The sequence below is a fragment of the Oryx dammah genome, unplaced genomic scaffold, assembly GCF_014754425.2.
Source record: "Oryx dammah isolate SB20612 unplaced genomic scaffold, SCBI_Odam_1.1 HiC_scaffold_13, whole genome shotgun sequence".
Taxonomy (NCBI): domain Eukaryota; kingdom Metazoa; phylum Chordata; class Mammalia; order Artiodactyla; family Bovidae; genus Oryx; species Oryx dammah.
This window is the reverse complement of record NW_024070197.1, coordinates 1,215,613-1,232,191: the sequence shown is the minus strand read 5'-3', so window position 1 is coordinate 1,232,191 and position 16,579 is coordinate 1,215,613. Positions and strand designations below refer to the sequence as shown.

At 46.4% G+C, this 16,579-nt stretch overlaps 1 protein-coding gene across 2 annotated transcripts; it reads left to right on the top strand.

The window, feature by feature from the left end:
- The first annotated feature begins 2,866 nt into the window (after nucleotides 1-2,866).
- LOC120871794 (zinc finger protein 304-like) lies at nucleotides 2,867-9,511 on the top strand. 2 transcript variants are annotated; one of them, XM_040251747.1, is made up of 4 exons: nucleotides 3,317-4,024; nucleotides 4,097-4,176; nucleotides 5,207-5,333; nucleotides 7,090-9,510. In XM_040251747.1, exons 3-4 carry the CDS (start codon nucleotides 5,300-5,302, stop codon nucleotides 8,916-8,918), a joined length of 1,863 nt encoding a protein of 620 aa, XP_040107681.1. In that variant the 5' UTR covers nucleotides 3,317-4,024; nucleotides 4,097-4,176; nucleotides 5,207-5,299; the 3' UTR covers nucleotides 8,919-9,510. The 2 variants fall into 2 exon arrangements, with proteins under 2 accessions (XP_040107680.1, XP_040107681.1); XM_040251746.1 differs by lacking the exons at nucleotides 3,317-4,024; nucleotides 4,097-4,176 and adding an exon at nucleotides 2,867-3,300 and having other exon boundaries at nucleotides 7,090-9,511.
- The last annotated feature ends 7,068 nt before the right edge of the window (nucleotides 9,512-16,579 follow it).

The window sequence follows — 16,579 nt, the reverse complement described above, 5'->3', positions numbered from 1 at the left end:
CAGCAAAAGAGACACAGATGTATAGAACAGTCTTTTGGACTCTGTGGCAGAGGGAGAGGGTGGGATGATTTGGGAGAATGGCATTGAAACGTATAATATCATATATGAAATGAATCGCCAGTCCAGGTTCGATGCAGGATACAGGATGCTCGGGGCTGGTGCACTGGGACGACCCAGAGGGATGGGACGGGGAGGGAGGTGGGCGGGGGGTTCAGGATGGGGAACACGTGTACAACCTGTGGTGGATTCATGTTGATGTATGGCAAAACCAATACAATATTGTAAAGTAATTAGCCTCCAATTAAAATAAATTTATATTTTTAAAAAGTGCATATAGATTATGTAAGTTGATTACAAATTTTATTGATACAAAGGGTGTGACATGCTTCCCAGGTGCTGCACTGGTAAAAATCCGCCTGCCAGGGCAGGAAGTACAAGAGATGTGGATTTGATCTCTGGGTTGGGAAGATTACCCAGAGCAGGAAATGGCACCCCACTCCAGTATTCTTGCCTAGAGAACTCCTTGGACAGGGGAGCCTGGAGGGCTACAGTCCGTAGGGTCAGAAAGTCTCAGCATATCCCAGCCATGCTCAGACACGACCGAGCAGTTGCTCACAATGCAGTTTACGAATGGTAATGGTACACCCAATGGTTTCTGTTGCAAAGTCCACAGGCCAATTAATTCTCACACAGTGCTTTCATTAATTTCAATTTTAACTCTTTATGTGTCAAGATTAAATTTCAACATATGTATATATGTACATATTAGACATAAGCAAATCCAATTCTAAGCATATACCCATTTAAAATGAGGACTTTTTTTTTTCTCCCAGATATATATACATGAAAGTTTACAACAAATTTATTGATAACAGCCAAGAGGTTGAAACAACCAACCCAACCATCGGTAGGAACATGCTTAAATGAACTATGATCTGGTCACATGAATGAAGACGTAAGAGTGTAGAAGATGAACAATAACAATGGGCGTCTGGTGATCTAATCAGTATTTTGTGCTAGAAAACTGGCTACTTGTTCCCCAGTACTCTTTTCTCCTTCTGGACACCCGGGAGGATAGGCATGTCCCACCACCTTCCCTAACTTGGAAGCATGCAAATAAATTTTGGCCAATGGAAATGGGCTAGAGTGATTGTGAAAAATGTTTCTTCAGTTTACCTTCTCATTTCTCCTCCTTCCTGGGGTACCTCTGTGGACCTCAGTAGTTCCAGTTGTCACACCTCCCCAGGAATTACTACTTCTGTGGGAGCTGTAGCTCCAGGTGATGGAAAGATGATACCTTGAAGAGGACCATATTTCATGACCTTGAGCCACTAGATATCAGGCTGGGCCATTAGTACCAGGTCTGCCTGTGGAGGGTTATGGTGGAAGGCAGGAGGAGCCTGAGTTTGTTCTTCTGAATTAGGCATGAATGATTCTTTTGTCATCGCACACAGTGAACCATAATATGAAACTATGTTAACTCCACTGCCCATCTAAGTCTAATAGAAATTACTCTTGATACTTCAACGTTTTGAATCATATGGTCTGTAGAAATGCATCTGTTTGACAATAGACCCAGTAGTTTATGACAATTGCCTGCATTTATTGTTTTAAAAAATAGAATGAACTTACAGGTATACAGCTGTGATCTATGCAAAATGTTTGCCATTACCTATAATGCTACTTGGTGAGTCAAGACTGATTGTATTTATATTTTGAAAAATATGATCAGTGATTCTGCAAAGAGCCTCCGACATCCTCCTCTAGCTGTATGTGTAAGTTGTGGTCATGATGAATAGCAACAGTAACAGCTTGTGTGTGTTCAGCATCAGGTCTTGTGCTAAGCACTTTTCATCTCACTTCCCATGTGGAAGGTATTTTCTCATTTTAATTGCTGTAGTTGGGGTAAGGAGGTGGTCATGACTTTCAATTCCCACGCCCAGGGTTTTTGTGTCAGAAAGTGTAGGTTGGATCCCAGAATGTGCTTTTTGAGCAAGTTCAGAAGGGATGCTGAGCCCGTTTTGGATATCAACGGGTAGCAGGAACATTTCATGTTACTACATGAAGACTGCACAAGAGAGGGGTATCGATCTCTCTCTCTCTCTCTCTCTATATATATATATATATATATATATATATATATATATTTTTTTTTTTTCCCTTTTGGCCGCGAGAGTAGCTTGGGGTTCGTAGTTCCTGACTAGGGATCTAACCTGGGCCCCCTGTTGTGGAAGGGCAGAGTCCTAACCCATTGGGCCACTAGAGAATTCCCTTCCATCCATTCAATTTAAATCTCAGTCTCCAAAACTCCCAAGAGGTGAAGCAGCTCTCCTAGGATGAAAGAAGGCTCCACCTGCTGGAGACGTCGGAGGACGCCGCTTCCCAACATGTCATCCATCACAGAAATCTGGGCGCGTCGCCTTTATGTGGAGGTCGGGCACTTCCCGGATGGCTCAGATGGCTATGCAGGAGACTCGGGTTCAGTCCCTGGGTCAGGAAGTTTCCCTAGAGGAGGGAATGTCAACCCACTCCGGTAGTCTTGCCTGGAGAACTCCATGGACAGAGGAGCCTGGGGGGCTACAGGCCATAGGCCACAAAGAGTCGGATCCGACTGAGAAACCAGCACCTTCTAGAACTTAAGGACGCAACTTTTCTCGGACCTTTCTCTCTCCACCTGCCTCCGCGCAGCTGTCGGGGACAACCAGAAATCGGCCTTTTCCCCGGTTGGACGTGGGCCACAGACTCCGTTATCCCGAAGTCTGTTCTGCGGCGCATCCGCTCTGCGCCAACGGCAGCCCAGAGGACGCGCGTTTCCGTCGGCCCTTTCAGACAGAGGCGGGACTTCCGGCGTCACGGCCGTGACGTATTTTGCTGGTGCCGGGAGTGTCTGGAGTGGCTGCGGAATCTGCGAGTCGGCCTGGGCTCCGCTTTCCGTGCTTCTCTTGGGAAGCGAGTAGGAAAGGAGGGCAATAAGGTTGGGGCCTCCGTCCGCGCCTTTTACGACCCACGGTCGCCGCCGTGGGACGGGCCTCCTAGCGCGGACCGGTGGGCTGGCGCTGTACGCCTTCCCAGGCCTTCGCGCTCGCTCTCCGTCCTCGTTCGCTTCCGGAGGCGGCACCCGGAGCCTGTGCGCCGTTTTGGACCAAGAGGAAACCCAGGCTCCGAGCTCGACCGTCGTCCAGGGCCCACCGCACCCAAGGGGCTGTGCAGGCCCCGCTGCTCCCACTGCAGTCGCGTTTCTCGACCTGGTTCTACTCACAGGACCCCATGGCGGCTGCGGCGCTAATGAGCTGGGCTCAGGTGAGTGGAGGGTCCCTCAAGCCCTCGCCGACTCAGGTGTGGGGGATGTTGTGTTCTCAGGCTTTCCGAACTTGGCCTTCGTCGCTCCCGTCTCTTGAGTAAGAAGGCGGTGAAGGGCGGTCATTGACGGTGAATACGTGGGGAGGATCCCGTTCCCACTGTTGACGGGATGAGGTGCGACATGGTTTCCAGGGCTTAGGAGCCCCCAGGTACCAACACTTGGAGGTGAGGTTGGATTAGGTATGTTCTGGAAACGGCAGGTCGCTGCGGTTATGTGTGCTCAGAACAGAGAGCAGGCAGTCAGGAGTCGGACTGGAATGGCAGTCTGGGAAGCTGGACCTCTGTTCTGACGGTGATGGGAACCACGGAAGGTTTATAACAGAGAAGGGAGGTGATCTGACGTTGGGTGTTAAAAGGCTCCCTCTGGTAGCGCAGTGGAAAGACTGGGCAAGCCTGAGGGTGGGACGTGAGACCAGGAGGGTGTCCACTGCAGTAGTCCAAATGTGTTGATTGTGGGTGACTAGAGGAGTGGCTGTGGACGTTAGGGAAGTGTGTGAATTTTGTATGCTTTTAAAGCAGGGCCGATGGAGGTTTTTTGATAAGACGTATTGATGTTCTGGGACTGTTCACCTGTCCTTCCCTCTGCGCTTGAGTCTGGGGACCTTAAAGGAGGAGTCTTTTCTAGCCCAGCACCCTGAATCTAAGCCAGGAGTTACATGAAGAGGTTCCTGCTTTGGGCAGCCAGGAGTTACATGAAGAGGTTCCTGCTTTGGGCAGCCAGGAGTTACATGAAGAGGTTTCTGCTTTGGGCAGCCAGTAGGAGGAAGACTGGACTGGTGCATTAAACTCAGGAACATCTTATGCAAAGGCTTAGAGGTAAGATTGAGTTGGGAGTCCTTAAGGAGCCACGGGTCTTAGTTCTGTCTGTTGAGAAAAGGGTCAGGAGTCGGGCAAGAATGGCAGGCTGAGGAACTGGGCTTCTTGTTTTGAAGGTGACGAAAGACATGGGCTTCCCAGATGCCTCAGTGATAAAGAGTCTGCCTACAGTGTAGAAGACGCAAGAGACACGGGTTTAATCCCTGGGTCAGGAAGATCCCCTGGAGGACGGAATGGCAACCCATTCACAGTAGTCCTGCCTGGGAAATCCCACGGACAGAGGGATCAGGCGGGCTGCAGTCTTTAGGGTCCCAAAGAGGCAGACTCAACTAAGTGATTGAACATGTGGCGTGCACAAAAGACATGGAAGATTTGGAGCAGAAGAGAGATGCCCTGAATCAGATCTTAACAGGCTCCCTCTGGGTGCTGTCTGGTTGAGAGTGGAGTGTGGGCATTAGGGAGGAGGCTACTGCAGTGGTCCACAGAAGTGTTGATAGTTGCAAAGAAAGTCCCAACTGGGCACTGAGGACTGGGTGTCTTGCTAAGGCACTGGGGTGGCAGTGGTGCCTGTCAAACACAAAGGAGTTCTTCCTGGATGCTGTGTGCAGAGTGGCTTCAGGGGTGGGGTGTGCCTTGGAAGTGTGGACTGGAAAGTTTTCAGTCTTAATGGAGGGGGACCCCAGATATGAGGAAGGTGTGGTTCAGAGTGATGTACATGGTGGAAGGAGCATGGACTGATGGCCTTAAAGTTGTTTCTGGGACGCATGGTCAGGAGGACGCCAGCGGGAGAGTGTTTGGTGCCCTTCCTGCTGGACCCGTGGCTTACATAGTCTGTCTGCCCGCCTGCCTGATTTTGCTCTGGGCTGCACACGGTGATCAGAGGGACAGGAGAGGGCAGCCAGGAGCGGTGTCACGGCCGAGTATCGCCTCTGAGTTGGGAGGCTGGGGAGCAGAGGAGACGGGGTGGGAGGTGAGTGGGGGGCTGGGAGAGTCCTGTTGTCTGTGGGCTCAGCTGTCCCCTTCGTGGCAGGGTGGTGTGACCTTCGAGGATGTGTTCGTGTACTTCTCCCGGGAGGAGTGGGAGCTGCTGGAGGAAGCTCAGAAACTCCTGTACCGCAATGTGATGCTGGAGAACTTTGCACATGTGGCCGCCTTGGGTAAGTCCCCGTTTCAGTTACCTATTGGTACATGTCAAACTACTCCAAAAGTGAGTGACATAAAACAATAAAAGGCCTTAAGTAGGTTTCAGAGTGTCAGGAACTCGTCACACCTCACCTGGTGCTTTTGGCTCAGGGTCTGTCATGAGGCTTCAGTCAAGCTCCCAGCCAAACTATTCTCATCTGAAGGCCATTCTTGGGAGGATCTCACTCACAAACTCGTGTTTTGTGTTTCCAAGAGGTTGTTTCTCGTGGCTTGTTGGACTGTAAGCGTTAGTTCCTCACTGGCTGTTGGTCAGAGATCCTTGGCTTCCTTGTCACCATAGCCTTTCTGTAGCGCACCTCACAGCAGGAAAGGAACCTTCTCTCTGAGCAGAGAGAGAATGTCCAGGACGGTAGCTGGTCTTTTTCTAACCCGACCTGGAAACAATGATCTGATCATTTTTTCCTGTTCCGTTCTTAGAAATGGGTCAGTCAGTGTAGCCTCCGGTCAAGGGAAGTGGCTCGTGCAAGGGCAGGAACACCAGGTGACAGGTCTTCCTGGGCCATCGGAGAGGCTGCCTGCCACAGGCCCACACGCCTGCTGCAGTGTCCTTGGGCTCGGTTTTCCCTGGTGCCCTGGGGCAGCTCTTCCTGTCCTGCCACATCAGGGGCTCTTCCCCTCCCGTCTTGGTTTCCAGGGCAGGGGCTGTGGATGCCCAGGCAGAGCCGTGGTGGTGTCCCTTCCCTGAGCAGTCTGACACCTGCTGCCCAGAGCCATTCTCGATCTGGTTAGGAGTTCAGGGCTCTGGCTGACAGTTCTTGGGGACGGACTGTGCCAGGAGATATAGGTGCTGACATAGTCACTGCTTGTGGAGGGCTTAGGGGTGTTCTGGTGAGTCCTCCTTCCGGTTTTTGTTTTTTAATGTTTTCTCTTCTCTGTGGGATGGGTCTGTCTGGGCCTTTCATTTGCCCTGCCTTTTTTTTTTGAATCGGAGTAGGGCTGATCCAGAATGTTGTTATTTTCTCCCCCTTCCAGAGCCCATGTAGTTGCCCAGTGGCAGACAGGCAGAAGGTGCCGGGTGCTTGTGGGTGGACCTGACTCCAGCCACACTGAGAGGCCAGAGAGAGCCTAGCACTGCCACGTAGGAACTGAGAGGACCATCTGGGGGCAGGGTTCACGTTGTACCGTCAGCCTGCTTACCAGTGCTTTCTTGCCGAGGCCCTTGGCAGTGCCTCACTTCCCCCTTTCCTCTCCATTCGTTGCACTTGGTGTCTCTCCTGTCTTCCTTCCCTCGGCTGTTTTCCCACCTCTCTGGCCTCTGTCACTCATTCTCCTCAGCTTACTCCGAAATGCGCTGTAACACTGGCTGCTCTAACATGTTACAAGTTGCGCACATGTCTGTAAGTAGTCCAGAAGAGCCACCTACTTACTTGCAATTAGGTTTTCCTGGGCCTGGACACAGCCTTCTCCACCAGGCTCATCTGACACCAGGAGCCAAGGCCCTGCTGAAACCCTTCTTAGAGGAGTGAGTTGGAGACCTCGCCTCTGCTTCCAGTACTGTCCGCTGTCATTGTGTCTTTACCCATCATTAGAAGTCCTCCATACCTTCCAAGGCCCAGGAGTGACAGTGGGCCCTTTCTCACTGATCCTGGCCCCCTCATCCTGCAGAAGCCCAAGGACTCACTCACTGGTGTGTCACACACTCAGAGGTGATGGACTTGCTGCTTCCCACCAAAGTCAGCGTGTCCTTCACTAGCATCTCTTTGCTTTCAGGTTGTTGGTGTGAAGCAGACAATGAGGAGGCCCCTTCCGAGCAGAGTGTTTGTGTAGAAGGTGTATCAGAGGTCAGGACTCCTGGGTCCTGTCCACTTATCCAGAGAGTCCATCCGTGTGAGAGAAGTGACCCACTCTTAAAAGACATTTTCCACCTGGCTGAACACCAGGGTTCATGCCCTGCACAGAACCTGGACACACGTGACCCCTGTGGGCAAGGATTCCTGTTGAGTGAAAACTTTCATCAGCACCAGAAACCACATAGTGGGAATGATCCCGTCCAGGGGGATGGTGATGAGGCCTCATGTGTGAAGAGCTGTGCCGTCTACGAGTTAGGAAGACCTTTTATTTGCAGGGGGAAAGGGATGGACGTGCTGGATAGCTCTAGCCTTTTCCAGCACCAGAGCACTCACAGTGGACTGAGTCCACACAGAATAGCTGAGTTTGTGGAATCATTTGCACACAAGTCCAGTCTCAGTTGTCACCAGGGAGACAGTGATGAACTGATGTTTCTCAATTGCACTGATGATGAGAAAGCTTTCATGAATGCCTTCACTCTCCTTGACAACCAGATAACTCAGGCGGTTGAAGTGCGATCCCTTAGGTGCCTACCTTGTGGAAATCTGTCCAAGGAGAAATCTGCTCTTATTCATCACAGAAAACTTCATGGTGGGGAAACATCACATGTGTGTAAGGAGTGTGGAGAGGCCTTCATTCACTTGTCTCACCTAAAAAGTCACCAGAAATTTCACACTGGCAAAAGGCAATATACATGCAGTGAATGTGGAAAGGCCTTCAGCCGCAAAGACACACTTGTGCAGCACCAGAGAGTTCACACTGGAGAAAGGTCTTATGACTGCACTGAATGTGGAAAAGCCTACAGCAGAAGCTCCCACCTCGTTCAGCACCAGAGAATTCACACCGGAGAAAGGCCTTATAAGTGCAGTGAATGTGGGAAGGCCTTCAGTCGTAAAGACACACTTGTGCAGCACCAGAGATTTCACACAGGGGAAAGGCCTTATGAGTGCAGTGAATGTGGAAAATTCTTTAGCCAAAGCTCTCACCTCATTGAGCATTGGAGAATTCACACCGGGGCGAGGCCTTATGAGTGCATTGAATGTGGAAAATTCTTTAGCCATAACTCCAGCCTCATTAAACATAGGAGAGTTCACACAGGAGCAAGGTCTTATGTGTGCGGCAAATGTGGGAAGGCTTTTGGCTGCAAGGACACACTTGTTCAGCACCAGATAATTCACACTGGTGCACGGCCTTATGAGTGCAGTGAGTGTGGAAAGGCCTTTAGCCGTAAAGATACACTTGTGCAGCACCGGAAAATCCACACTGGAGAAAGGCCTTATGAGTGCAGTGAGTGTGGAAAACTCTTTAGCCACAGCTCCAACCTCCTTGTGCACCAGAGAATCCACACTGGAGCAAAGCCTTACGAATGCAGTGAATGTGGGAAATGCTTCAGCCACAATTCCAGCCTCATTCTACACCAGAGAGTTCACAGTGGAGCAAGGCCTTATGTGTGTACTGAATGCGGAAAAGCTTACATTAGTAGCTCCCACCTTGTTCAACACAAGAAGGTTCACACTGGAGCGAGACCTTATAAATGCAGTGAATGTGGGAAATTCTTTAGCCGCAACTCTAGCCTCATTCTACACCAGAGAGTTCACACTGGAGAAAAGCCTTATGTGTGCAATGAGTGTGGGAAGGCCTATAGCAGAAGCTCCCATCTTGTTCGGCACCAGAAAGCTCACCCTGGAGAAGGACCTCATGAATGCAACAGTTTTGGTGACCCTTTAGCTGCATCTCTTAAACTTGTTTAACACCCAGAAACTTCACACGGGAGAAAGACCTTATGAATGCAGTCAATGCCCTGTGTCCCTGTTCGAGATTATAGGAGTTGCGCCAGCAAAGGTGGGAATCATCGTTGGTACAGAGACACTGAGATAACGGAGTTGGGGTGACTGAGGCTCATGAGAGGACGGGTGTCTGTTCTTAAGGCGGTGGCTTTATACGTCTGCGATTTTGGCTCTGTGGCACGAAATTATACAGAAATTCTCAGGGCCTTCACATCTCCGAGTCTCCTGTGGCCAACACATTGTCTGAGTAAATAAAGGTTTGTGGATTCCTGTACCTCCCTGGGCTGCTGATGTTCTGGCCATCACTGCACAGGCAGGAACCCCAGCAATGACAGAGGAGAGATCCAGGGCTCGGGCTTTTCTGACCAGCCAGCATTCCTCGTGACGAAGGTGGGTGTGAACTTCGTTGCTCTGCAGTTTTTGCTGATCCTGAGGCAGGGCTTATGCTCCTAAATTGTGTAGAGAGGGATATAGTAAAATCAGAACAGTTGGCAGATGGGACTTTAGCTGGTGGCTCAGAGGTTAAAGCGTCTGCCTTTGATGCAGGAGACCTGGGTTTGATCCCTGGGTCGGGAAGATCCCCTGGAGAAGGAAATGGCAATCCACTCCAGTATTCTTGCCTGGAGAATCCCATGGACAGAGGAGCCTAGTAGGTTACAGTCCACGGGGTCGCAAAGAGTCGGACACTACTGAGCGACTTCACCTTCACGTTGGTAAATATGGATATTTGTGGGGAATATTTAGTTCTTAACATCTTTGTTGAGGTACGATGACATGAAATAAATAGCGTGTATGTAAAGTGTAATAAAACGTTTTATGTTTCAGCATATGTATATACTGATGAGACCACACATCAAGATAATGGAGGTATCAGCACAGCCAAGAGATTCCTTGGGTCCCTTTATAATCCTTTCCTCCTTGTCCTTTCTAACCCCCCTTGTGCACAATTCACATTTAGTAGCAAGCATATTCTAGAATTTCATATAAACAGAATTATATACTTTGTGGAGAGTGGGGACTCTGGCACTTTTCACCAACCGTAACTTGTTTGACATCAAGCCATATTATTGCATGTCTCAGTTATTCATTGGTATTGCTGAGTACTAGTCCATTGTATGGATATACCACAATTATTCTTTTATCCATTCACCTGTTAGTGGATGTTTGGGTGGTTTCTGGTTTGGCTGTTACAAATAAAGCAGCTGTGAAGATTTGTGTATTAGTTATCATTGAATTATATTCCATTGTATGGATGTACCACAGTTTGCTTATCCATTCACTGGCTGGAGAACAGCTTGATTGCTTCCAAGTTTTGGCATTTATGAATAAAACCTGCATTATGCATTGTGTGAAAGTGGACGTAAGTATTCAGTTCATTTGGGTTCATGCCAAGGAGTGTGATTTGCTGGGTCATAGTGAGAATGTTTTCTTTTTAAAAAACTTCTTCCTTTTTTTGGCTGTGCTGTGTCTTCATTGCCATACGCAGGCTTTCTCCGCTTGGGGCAAGCAGAGGCTGCTCTTTTTGTTGCGGTGCGTGCCTTCACACTTTGGTGGCTCCTGTTGCAGAGCATGGGCTCTAGGCTTGCGGGCTTCAGCAGTTGCTGCACATGGCCTCAGTACTTGCGTTGTGCAGGCTCAGTTATTGTGGTGCGCTGGCTTCGGCGTTGAGTGGCATGTGGGATTCTTCCCAGACCAAGTATTGAACCCATGTCCCCCACATTGGCATGCAAATTCTTAACCACTAGACCACCAGGGAAGTCCAGTAAGAGCAAGACACTGTCTTCCAGAATGGCTGCAAAAAATCATTTTGCATTCCCAGTAGCAGTAGATAAGAGCTCTGTTACTCCACGTCTTTGTCAGCATTTGGTGTCAGCGGTGTTTTAGATCTTTGCCAAATAGGTGTGTAGTAATATCACGTTCTTGTTGCTCTAACTGCAATTCTGTAATGACTTATGACAAATATTTTTTCATATTCTTTTAACAGTGTCTTTTGCTTTCAGAGCAGAAATTTTAAATTTTGGTCAATTCCAAGATACTCAGTTTTTCTTTAATGGATTCTGTTTTTGGTGTTGTAGCTAAAAGCTCCATGCCGTACCTAAGGTCTTCATTATCTCCTGTGTTGTCTTCTAGACGTTCTATAGTTTTGTATTTAGGTTTATTATCCATTTTCCAAAAATATTTGTGAAAAGTGGAAGATTTGTGTCTGGATCATTTTTTAAAAACCCCATTTGTTGAAAAGACTATCCTTTCTCCATTCCTTAGCCTTTGCTCACTTTCACGTGACTGTATTAGTGTGAATGTATTTCTCATTCGCTGTTCGAGTTCTTACTGTTTATTGTGATGATCATCTCATGGCTGCGGGCGCTTTTTACTTGTGTCTTATTTATATGGTATATTTCATTAATTGATATTCAAATGTTAAACCAACCTTGTATCCCACGATTCCACTGGATCATGTTGTATATCAGTAAAAACTTAGTAGAGTTCTATAGAAATTCTTTGTGTCAGAATTGGTAATTAGTATCTTTCTAGGAATTTGTCCATTTTAACTAAACTGTCTCATTTGAGAGGGTTAGGATTGTTTATAATATTCCCTTATGAGACTTTTAATTTCTGTAGGGTCAACAGTGTCTTCACTCCTGATTTTGTTAATTTGTTATCTTCTTTTTTTGTCAGCCAACCTAGAGTTTTGTCAGTTTTGTTGATCTTTTGAAAGAGAATTTTTCTTTAATTGATTTCTAGAAAAAAATTTTTTCCCTGTGTTCTGTTTCAGTGTTTTGTTCTGATCTCTTTTATTTCCTTTTTTAATACTTGCCTTGTGGCTAGTTTTGTCTTATTTTCCAAGTTTCTTAACATGGAAGTTTAGGTTATTGACATCATTCTTCTTTTGTAATAAACTTTAAAGCTTTATGTTTCCCTCTAATCATTTAATTTGGTTATATTGCATCAATTTTTATATGTAGCATTTTAATTTTTATCTAGTTAAAAACATTTTTGTTTTTAAAATTTCCCTTGTAATTAGGATATTGAGGAGTATATATAATTTAACAAGTCTCTTCCTATTAAATTTGCAGGGGTAGTCAGAGAAAGGCACATAATTTTTCAGTCAGTGACCCAGGTGTTACTCTTGAAATGGGGCAAATTTGTGGGTTATTTGAAATATCTTCCACTCTTAGGAAGACCTTGAGCTAAGGTGTTGGTGTTTAATGTAGAAAAAGTAGTCCCATATCTACGAGGAACTGATGAGGATGACCAAATATAGTTAACTCATGTTTGGTGCTAAAGAGGATGGCAGGTTGTTGGGTGCTGGTCCTTCCTCAGAGCAACCTGACTGTCCTGATTTGAGGGATTTTCTTTGTATTAGTTTTTCTTCATGAAACGGGACAACCTTTTAAGTTCTGTTTTTGTATTAGGTCTCCATCCTGAAGCTTAACATCATTGTAAAATGACATGAAACAGATGCTCTTACATCAGCACCTCTGTTACTCCCCACTGTGGAAATTAGGAATTTTTCCTAGTCTGTTGTGACAGTCTCCTATGGGTTAAAAATATCTTTGTTTTAATGACTAAGTTATTACACAATCCACTTTTGCTGTTAATACTTCAGCTGTGGCTTTTAGGAGGCTTGGACCTGCTCTCCTGACCTTTCTATGACCCTCAGGTTTATTGTGGAAACAGAACTCTTGTTGGTCCCTTCCTGATCAGTCCAGTCAGTTCTTGCCGCCTTTGATTTACTGTCTTAGCTTCTAACCAGGTTGTATAAGTTTGGTGACTTTGGTTAAATGTACCATAAAGAATTATTTAAAAAAAAATTTTTTAAGGAATCTAAAAAATTTTAATAATTGCTGATTTTCCTTGGGTTGAAGAGAGTCTTTACTTATATCTCTTAATTCAGCTTACATCCAGGTTTAAAATCTACAATTTCTTGCATTGCTGACTCGTGGCTGGCATTGATCTTTAGAGGTAACTGGCATTTGGGGTTTTAAGAGAGCTGTTAAGAAAAGGTGGTGAAACTGAGTCCCACTAACCCGAGTTCCTGTGCTGAGTTTTGATTAACCTCTCTATCCAAAACTGTTCCCTTTCTTTTCCGCTCTTACCTAAATCTTATGCTAACTGAATACTAATCAGCCAGTCAGATGACTAAAATTGCTGTTGTTGATATCATTGTTCATGTACAGACTGGGGTGTTTATCCAGGACAAGACGAACTGACAACTTCTAGGTCACCGACCACCAAACCAGAAAATCATAAACCACAGGCATCCTTATTCCTGAAACTGTGATTAAGAAATGTCAGAAGATGGTGATAAACCCCAGCTTTTTTGTTCTTTACCTCTAGAAACCCCTAACAAAGACCAACTTGCCATGGACCTAGTCTTGTCCCCCATTCCCTTGGTTAGTGCCCCACAACAAATCCTTAATTTGCGGCCGCAAACAGTGTCAATCTGACTTTTGCTTAATAGTAGGGAGTCAGCAAGGAAAAGAGCAAGGGGAGAGGGGCTAAGAAGAGTGATCAGAAGGATAAGGGGCAGGACAGAGAGCTGAATGTGGGAGGGGAGAGGGCTGGATGTAGGGGGAGAGCCCGGGATGTGGGAGGAGAGAGACCCGGATGTAGGGGGAAGGCCCAGGATGTGGGAATGGAGAGAGCTGAATGTGGGAGGCAGCTGGAGGTCATGGAGATGGTGGGTTTACAGGGCATTGAGTCTCCCTGTTCCTGCTGAAGCTTGTCTGCTTGCTCAGTAGGTTTAGCCAAGGAATCTTTAGCGATGTAACTTTTATTTCAGAATTGAATTTGGAGGCATCTATGTACTAATAAAAAAGGCTATCCATTGGGCCTGAGAATTCTAATTATTTAAAGAATTCCTTCATTTTCAAAGGTGTCTCTCAAATGAACCTTTGTGTTCAAATCAGGTGTTCCCCTGAGTGGTCATTGAGGGCTTAAGTCATCCCTGGTACAGTTACCCTATTCAGCACGACAGGCACAGAATTAGGATTGTAACGGGTAGGAAATACAGGGATTTTTCAGGGGAGAGAAGATTCAGACTTGGACAACCCTGAGGCCAGGCAGTGGTCACTAGGAATGTAATTCTTATGGACCTCAGTTTCCCACCGTGATGTTTGGCCTCCTCACCCCACAGACCCACAGTGATCCCCCTGGCATGTGGACACTGCAGAGAATGTGCTCTCCGGAATAGTGCCCAGCTCACACTACTATACAACAATTGCGAGATGGAAGGAGACCTCATTTGGTTTATTGGTGACCCACAGGACAGTGTGTCATGTGGCCTCCAGTACTATGAGAACTGCAAACCCATTGGTCTGTGAAGCTGGTCTGAACAGGTTTATAGGGCAGTACTTCTGTTCTCGCCATGATTCAACTCACAACAAAACTACACTTTTCGACAGCACAGAAAACAATAACCAGTATCACAAAGGACAACAAAAAAGGTTTGAAAAGAAATGGCCTGATCCTCCAAGTATCTTGAACAGCTAGGAACTAACAACAAATTCGAGGTATCAGACTGAGAACGAAAAGCCAAGAAACTCAACACAAAGCAGAGTTTAGGCCCACTGCTGATTGGCCACGTCTTCAAGGACTCAAGTTGTCCTCGAGAAGCAGGCACAGGGGACGTCTGTGGTACTGCACCTGTGGAAGGCTGGGGTCTGTAGTGACAGGCATTGCAGACCAGATCTTGGTGGGACTTCCACAGTAAACATAAAAGCTGTTACACAGCTTCTACCTTGGATGCATCCAGTTTATCTTGTTCCCTTCCCCACTGAGTGTTGATTAATGAGATACAGGATCAACAGTAGTGCGAGCTGGAGGATTGATGGTGATAATCAGTGTGGAAGCTCCTTACAACTTCTATTTCTTTTTAACCTTCTTAATCTGAATTTTTCTTCACTTCAGTTCAGTCACTCAGTCGTGTCCGACTCTTTGCGACCCCATGAATCGCAGCACACCAGGCCTCCTTGTCCATCACCAACTCCCAGAGTTCACTGAGACTCACGTCCATCAAGGCAGTGATGCCATCCAGCCATCTCATCCTCTGTCGTCCCCTTCTCCTCCTGCCCCCAGTCCCTCCCAGCATCAGAGTCTTTTCCAATGAGTCAACTCTTTGCATGAGGTGGCCAAAGTATTGGAGCTTCAGCTTTAGCATCATTCCTTCCAAAGAAATCCCAGGGTTGATCTCCTTCAGAATGGACTGGTTGGATCTCCTTGCAGTCCAAGGGACTCTCAAGAGTCTTCTCCAACACCACAGTTCAAAAGCATCAATTCTTTGGCACTCAGCTTTCTTCACAGTCCAACTCTCACATCCATACATGACCACTGGGAAAACCATATCCTTGACTAGATGGACCTTAGTCGGCAAAGTAACGTCTCTGCTTTTGAATATGCTATCTAGGTTGGTCATAACTTTCTTCCAAGGAGTAAGCGTCTTTTAATTTCATGGCTGCAGTCACCATCTGCAGTGATTTTGGAGCCCCCAAAAATAAAGCCTGACACTGTTTCCCCATCTATTTCCCATGAAGTGATGGGACCGGATGCCATGATCTTTGTTTTCTGAATGTTGAGCTTTAAGCCAACTTTTTCCCTCTCCACTTTCACTTTCATCAAGAGGCTTTTTAGTTCCTCTTCACTTTCTGCCATAAGGGTGGTGTCATCTACATATCTGAGGTTATTGATATTTCTCCCAGCAGTCTTGATTCCAGCTTGTGCTTCTTCCAGCCCGTTTCTCATGATGTACTCTGCATATAAGTTGAATAAGCAGAGTGACAATATACAGCCTTGACATACTCCTTTTCCTATTTGGAACCAGTCTGTTGTTCCATGTCCAGTTCTAACTGTTGTTTCCTGACCTGCATACATATTTCTCAAGAGGCAGGTTAGGTGGTCTGGTATTCCCATCTCTCTCAGAATCTTCCACAGTTTCTTGTGATCCACACAATCAAAGGCTTTGGCATAGTCAATAAAGCAGAAATAGATGTTTTTCTGGAACTCTCTTGCTTTTTCGATGATGCAGCGGATGTTGGCAATTTGATCTCTGGTTCCTCTGCCTAAAACCAGCCTGAACATCTGGAAGTTCACGGTTCACATATTGCTGAAGCCTGGCTTGGAGAATTTTGAGCATTACTTTACTAGCGTGTAGTTTCTTACCAGTTACTTTTTCACTTGCTTTAATAGTAGTTGAAGAAATCATACAGCTCTCATGTTTCACTATAATGTTGTCCATCATTTTCAATATTGGATGAATAGTCGCATATCATTCAAAGACCTTGAAGAGGACTTTTATCACATTTAAGAAATAGCCACTCTTCATGAAATCTATCACAAAAAAATGTATACTTGCATTTTTATATTGTTTATACAAAAAATAGATAATAGCAAGGTGAACAAGAATAGAAAACATTGCTTTTTTCAATTTCCCATGTGCGTCAGTTTGTCACAAGTCCAGACTCATAACTGAGAGTTGAAAGGTTGAGCCTTTGAAATTTTTGCAAAGTTGTGAAATAACAGTGACTTGAACTTGGTATCTAGTACAAAGAAAGAAGGGGAGAACTACCTGTTTTCCTGCCTGCAAGAAAGAGCTCTAGTTGTCAGGCAGTCACCTCAAAATGGGATTC